At 46.5% G+C, this 7101-nt stretch overlaps 1 protein-coding gene across 1 annotated transcript; it reads right to left on the bottom strand.

The window, feature by feature from the left end:
* Positions 1–2632: 2632 nt before the first annotated feature.
* LOC114035375 (prolactin-releasing peptide receptor-like) lies at positions 2633–4744 on the bottom strand. The gene is made up of 2 exons (XM_027851463.1): positions 3658–4744; positions 2633–2718 (listed from the first exon to the last, which is right to left on the bottom strand). Exon 1 carries the CDS (start codon positions 4742–4744, stop codon positions 3671–3673), a length of 1074 nt encoding a protein of 357 aa, XP_027707264.1. The 3' UTR covers positions 2633–2718; positions 3658–3670.
* Positions 4745–7101: the final 2357 nt, after the last annotated feature.

Raw genomic sequence — 7101 nt, 5'->3', positions numbered from 1 at the left:
TTCTCTCACTTTAAAGATGAATAAAGTGAAGATCAGAGTAGTAAAATGCCCAAGGTGGTATGGCAGGGCAGGTATGATGATGGGGGTAGAGGCTTAGAACATCTGTCCAATCTGAAGAGCCTTGATTTCATGTGAATGGGTCTTTTTTATACCCTTAATTGACTAGTAAGCAATGTTAGGAAGCTACATAAATGGAGGCTCAACTTCAGCCTTAGTCCACTGAACCTAACAAGTCCCAGGGTCAGACTCAGGACCCTTTCAAGCAAAAAACTAACCTAAGCCATGTGGGAGGCAGAGGGGAAACTCTAGAAGATAGTAATCCTATCACAACCTGCCATCTCCCACTCTGACCTAGAGAACCAGGATTTGAATCCAGAACCTATGGCTCCAATCATATTATTTTTTCTACTGTGCCTTGCTGACTTCCATGTTTGGAGAAGGATAAGTTATCCAAGTTGTCTGGAACATACAGTACATGTGGGGAGATAAGTCAGGAACAGTAATTTGGGCTAGATTATAGAAGACCTTGAATGCCAGGCTAAGAAGTGTCAACTTTATTCAATACTCAATCAACAAACATTTATTAGGTAACTAATACATGCCAAGTACTAAGGCTAAGTACTGGGGATACAAAGATGAAAAATAAATAGTCCCTGCACTAAAGGAGCTTGCATTCTACTGGAAGAAATACACACATTTGCACATTAAAGATATATACAAGGTAATTTGGAGAGAAGGCATTAGCAGCTTGGAGAGTGAGAGATCAGAAAAAATCTCATGTAGAAGACAGTGCTGGAGTTGAGCTTTGAAGTAGGAATTCCAGGAGGTAGAGGAGAGGATGAAGAGCATTCTAAGCATTGGAGAAAGCCTGAAAAGGCCTAGAGACCAGAAACAATGGGAAGTCAATTAGACATCTTTTGCCTCATTTGCTACATAAATACAGCCAGGATCTGATTAGTGTGAATAAAGTTATAATTATGTCAAATATGGTCATGGGTTTAAGCCCAATGGAAATATACAGTGTGAATTGGAATACTGCAATTGTTTCATTCATCATCTGTGCTAATCAAGACCTAGCTGCAATCCTAAGCCATTCTTGGGACCTGGGAAAAGAATTTGTTGCTTTTGTTATAAAATCAAGCACAAATTCTCATTGGCGTTCTGATGACAGCAGGAAATTTTCTCAGCACTTTGTTTTTCAGGCAGCTTCCCTGATGTTTCCTTAAGGTTTTGCACATTAGCTCCTTTAGTCAGCCCTCTAGTAATCACTAAGCAATTGAGCTGTTCAATGGGAAACAGGATTCTGTGTCACTTTTCTCCAAACTATTATCTCTTGACCACATAATTCCAAGATGGAATCAAATACTTCAAAAATAGTTGTCACCTCATTTACGAAACCAGACATGGTCAGACAGTAAAAGTTCTTTATTTTTAAGACATCTGCAATCAAATCCAACAAATATTTGTTAAATACTTGCTTGTAAAGAGCACTCTGCTAGGCACTAGAGAGATACAAGGTTTAGATAAGCTCTATTGAGGCTCATAGTCTAGTAGGGGAAATATGATAAATGCACAAATAATTACACTTACTTTAACACATCAGGCCTCCATAATTTCCTCAGAACAATCCCTCCACCAATGCAGGTTGGAACAACCCCTCCCCACCTTCCTCCCACAGATCTTAGTAAATGGTCTTTCTAAGTTGCTGTGACCAAAAAGCATCATCTGATGCACAATAGGCTTATGATATTAATAAAAACCATACTACCTAGTCTGGAATGTTTCCATCAGGATTAGACATTCATCTAATTTTACTATGTTAACACTAATATTTGGCTTATGGATTTCATTCTCTCCAGAGGAAGTGTACCTTTATATGTAATGTTTGACTTTTTACAGTTTTTAAACTACAAGCCACAAGATGCACTGAGCTGGGAACTACAATGTATTAGGCCCTAGTTTTTAAAATCCAAGGTCAGCCAATAATCAGTTGTATGACTTGACATACGGGCCACACAAATAATTTCACCTCTCTACATTTTCTTTTCCTTATCTGCAAAATATGCAGGTTGGATTAAATAATCTCCAAGATCCCTTCCATCCTCATATTTCTGGGATACTAAATTTGTGGAAAGTCTTCTCTCAACATTTTGTTAAAGCCAGCAACAAAAGGAAAAGGGAGCCCTTATAACTCAGTTTGGAAATGATAGAGTCAATTGAGGTCCAGAGAAGGTACTTAACCTACTTGGAATGACACAGTGGTAGAGGTTAGACCACCTTATGTTATCCAAGAGGTCTAATAACAATCCCTACCTCCTTCTCTTGCCCTTAAGAAGTAAAATGAGGAGGCTCCCGGCTAGGTGGGACATGCTACAGAAGCTTTGGCTTGAAGACTTCCAGCAGGGACTAGAAGGTAATAATTGTTTCCCTCCTTCCAAAAGTTAATAAGTCGTTTCGAAAGTAATCAATGGAGGCTTCAATGAACTAAACCACAGGAGCCAGAGCAGTATGAAATGGGTAGCAAATTTACATTTTTTTTTTAAATCAGCAGGGTCTGTGCCCAGGCAGAAAAAAAATGTTGTAACCACGTAAACAAGCACTTTTTCTGCAGTGAAGAACTGTCTGTCATTTTCACTTTGTTCCAGCCCTTCCGGAAGAAGTTGCTCGTGGATCCCACATCTGACTTCAGCTGGCAGAAACTGGACAAGGAGCATCTTCCTAGGAAAAGAAGAACTCTGGGTCATGATATTTCCAGTTTGGCAATTCTTTGAAAATCCCTATCCCTAATTGCTCTGCCTACCCCCACTCTCCAATAAAATGTCACTCAGGAGCAAAAGTTTCCAGTTGGTAACGACGAGAACCGTAGCACTGACTAGGAGGCTCTAGGAGCTCTGTCTACAAAAAAGTTTTCAGCAGAGACCAAAGAGGCAGGGGAAGAGAGGCAGGAAGGTACAGCTCCGAGATTGTTCGTTTGGAAATAAAAGCAGAGTTCACCAATGTTAGTAACAATGCAACCTAGATGTGGTCTATGCAGCTCTCGGCAATTTCTGTGCAGTATCTGTGGATGGAAAGCAAGGTCTGCGTTGAGAGTCTGTGCGTGAGGGGAGGGGAGAAAGGCAAACCACAGAGTAGCTGTCCAGCCTTGCCCTTTCTTGAAGCTTGTGAAATATCCCTCACGCTCTCTTCACACTTCACCTCCTCCCGCCCAAAGTGCCCTAGTGGCTGGGCCGAGGGTCCTGGGCTCCCCAGAGCTAACGATATGAGACAAGCCATGGGGTCTCCGTGTTGGGCGAAGAGGAGGAATCACTGTGGCGGAGTCTTCCTCTCGGTGCGAGCACGGCCAAAGCGAGGGCAGATCAGCTAATTCTGTGTGCTTTGGTTGGGAAAGAAGCGGAAGCAGGGGTTAGGAGTGTGTGGATAGCGATGGGAAAGGAATAAGGTCCTTCCTCAAAAATGAGTTGGGTTGGGTTTTGGGGTTTTTTTTTTAAACCTCCATTTCAGTTGGTGGACGGCGCTTAAGGGAACCCGGGGGCGTAAAAGTTGAGTTTGAGGGACGGCTGCGGCAACTGCTGAATGTATGATAGCGACCCCCCGGGTTGGTTCAATCTGACTGACCGTCTACTCAGCGTAGCGCTGGAGAAATTCCAGCGCCCCCACCTCTCCCGCGGCCTCACAGGACCACAGTCGCGAGTGGACACGCTGGAGGCCCGTCCACCGGTTGGACGCGCTTCGTCCTCCGGCGCCGCCGCCACCAGCGTTTCCAACAGAACATCTTCTTGAGTTCGCAGCGGAAGCTGTCGTGGAGCCAGGCGTAGAGGAAGGCGTTGGTGCAGGCAGAGGTCATGGCGAGCCAGTGGCAGAGCAGCTGCAGCAGGTTGAAGTAGCGCTTGTCAATGAGGCTGATGTCCAGGTCCTTGACTAGGTTAAAGATGTGCAGCGGGAGCCAGCATGCCCCGAAGGCGGCCACCACAAGCACGAGCAGGCGGAAGGTCTTGCGCCTCCGAGCGCGGTCCCACTCAGCCTGCTGCTGCGACGTGGCGTTTCCCGGGAGCACGCGGTTGCGGAGGCGCACGGAGATGCGCAGGTAGGACACTGAGATGACTCCCAGGGGCAGCACGTAGGTGAGCAGCAGGGTGCTGTAGGCGTAGGCCAACCGATCCCGCTCGCGGTGAAACCAAAACTCCTCGCAGATGGCGAAGTGCAGCTCGGGGAAGTCGGCGTGGTAGGTGTGGAGGAGCGCGGGAACGGCCAGGGCGCAGCTCAGCAGCCAGATGGCTGCCAACACACCAGCACAGGCGGGGACACTGAGGCGGCGGCGGCGCAGCGGGTGAGCAGTGGCGTGGTAACGGTCCACCGCGATGACCGTCAGGGTGAACACAGACACCGATACGGTCACAGGCTGCATGAGGAACACGAAGTAGCACATGAAGCGGCCGTACACCCAACCCCGCGGCTCGAAGGTGTAAGCCAAAGTCAGGGGCACGCAGGTGGCGCACATTAGGATGTCCGAGAAGGCCAGGTTGCCCACGAGAAAGTTGGTCACATTGTGCATACGCCTGGTCCGGCAGATGACATAGATGAGAAGGTAGTTGCCCACGACCCCGACAGACACAACGAGTGAATAGCCAGGGATGATGAGAGGCTTGAAAGACTGTACGAACTGCAGCCCCGCGAACTGCGGGCTGGCATTGCGCGGGTGCAGGGCGGACAACAGGCTCTGCGAAGTCCGATTATCCGGGGTCATCTCCACTCCCTCCGAGCGCCTACGGTTAAGCTCCAGACAGCGCAGCGCGGGAAAGCTACTCGCTTCCAAAAGACTTGGACCAACAAACCCGCCGACAGCCCCTCTGATTCTCCGGCATCTCCTTGGAGGTTGGCAGCCAGAGAACCAGGGCGCCCGCGGTGGATTCGAGGACCACCCCGGATTAGCGGACTCACCCTGGAGGTGAGTGAATGTGAGAGTGAAGAAAGCGTCGGCTCTCCAGTGACAGACTGCGCTTTTGGATAGAGAGGAAGAGAGGCGTGGAGATGGAACTTGAAGTTAGCTAGTCCCCAGTTGGCTGCCCAGGATTTAACGCATCTCCTTATGTTGCTGTGACTTTAAGCGATTAAATTATTCCACGCACGGTTCCTGCAGGGTCCCGGCTTATTCTGTTTATGTAGGAAAAGGGAGAACCTAAGCACACAGTCCAAGCACTAAGTTTGGGGAGGAGTCCTACCCAATAGGGGCGTGGGAGCCGAGAAGACCACGTGACTAGTCCCGCCCCCTAGCCTTGCTCCTTACCGCCACAGAAATCCAATGAGAACATAGCTTTCAGCCACTAGAGGGGACTCGCTCTCTTAATGCTGGGGTGATCCGATGGATTTGGATGGTATTAAGAGGAACGCTGGGTTTAGCGTGTGTGTTTTGAGGGGTAGTCATAATACTGTCTTGCTGGACTGTCGTGCACATTAATAAACAAAGAGAGAGGGGCAGAGAATGAAGGAGACGGAGAGGGAGAGCGGAATTGAAGGAGGGAGGAAGAAAGATGGAGCATCATCTGGGCTCCGGGGCAGCTAGCAATCTGGGTATTTAAATACTCTGAGCACTCTAATTATATCATGAAAAGAACATCGGCGTGGGGTGGGGACATACTAGCACGTGCTCAGAATGATTTGGAAAATAGAGCCTGTAAGCAGAAATTAGACTAAAGAAACAGTTGGTGCTACCAGCCGGTCTCTTAATTGGTGTCATTTCCCACCCACAGTTACTGTGGTTCTTTCCTATAACCAGAGGGTCAGTTCAACTGAATCTTTTATCTTTCCAAAGAAACACATTTCCCCACCCCACCCCAGGCTTGGCACATCCACCCGAAATCAACATATGGCTGAGTTAAGTGAGACCTAGGAGTCAGAAATGTCAGGGGAAATTAGACCCACTTGATCATTAATAAAGTCTACTTCTGTACCATCTTCCTTGAAGTATCGGACCTTCCTCCTACAGCAACAGAGAAGGTGAGTGGCATATGTTGGGACTCCTAAAGGTTCCTTCGTAGGACAGCCCCAAAACACAAACCCATGTTTACCTTACTAATTCAAGTGAATTTTTCTTTATGTGAAAATAGGTTAAAAAAATTTATTGCTATTGCATCTGCCATTCCCAAAGCAGGAAATTATTAAGATTCTTGGATTGGGAGTCAGAAGACCTGGGTTAAGACCCTGTCTCTGATACTTAACTAACTCTGTGACTTTGGGTAAACTACTTCCCTTCACTAGATCTTTGCTTTCTTGCCTGTAAAATGAAGCAATTAGATCAGATGACTTTGAAGGTCCCTTTCACCTCTAATTCTATGATCCTATGATCTTTGGACAGGTCTAGGAAAGTACAACCTGAAGGCTGTTTTGTTTTTGTTTTCATTTTGCATTTCCAGAACTCATTCCTGCTCTTTTGTGCCTCTGGCTGCTTTATCCTATCAAAATGACACAGTTTGTTTTTTTATCTTTGGACCTGTCTTTCAAGCTCGGTATGAGGCTTGTACTCATGCAAGCCCCAGCTTATCTGGATTCAAAGAACTAATAATAGTAGTTTGCCAAACTACCATTAGATATTCTGCTCTGCAGGCTTTCTGTGAATCTGATAGTCTGAAATCAGAAATATCACTGGGCAGGCAGAAATTGCTCAAATGCCTTCATTCTATCTTCATCTTAGTGGAGTCTGCTCTCCAAAAGAGTGACAGCAAGGAAGATCATTTCACTAGAAGTCACTCTATAGCAACTACAAGCTTAGTGCCCAGGGTGAGGGAATAGTCTGACTGTACTCTTCACTTGTCCAACTTGGTATGCCTGGATTCCTTTAAAACTCAGTTCAAGGCTCACCTTCATGAAGGCTTTTCTTATCCCTGACCAGCTACCTGTGTGTGCCTGTGCCCTTTCCCCCTGAACTACCTTGGATTCTCTTTATATCTATTCTGTCTAGGCTTATTTATGTATATGTTATTTGCCTCAGGAGAATGTAATCTTCTTGAGGGCAGACACTATTCCACTTGTAGTTTTGCATCTGCAGCACTTAGCACAGTGCCTATTACATGGTAGACACTTAGTCCTTGTTTGTTAATTGAGAGT

This window comes from Vombatus ursinus, unplaced genomic scaffold (assembly GCF_900497805.2).
Source record: "Vombatus ursinus unplaced genomic scaffold, bare-nosed wombat genome assembly UNPS02009205.1, whole genome shotgun sequence".
NCBI lineage: Eukaryota > Metazoa > Chordata > Mammalia > Diprotodontia > Vombatidae > Vombatus > Vombatus ursinus.
The sequence above is the reverse complement of the archived record's forward strand: the minus strand, read 5'-3'. Positions and strand labels throughout refer to the sequence as shown.

Coding starts and splice junctions, on each gene's coding strand:
- LOC114035375 (XM_027851463.1), bottom strand. CDS start 4,744: ATGACCCCGGATAATCGGACTTCGCAGAGCCTGTTGTCCGCCCTGCAC.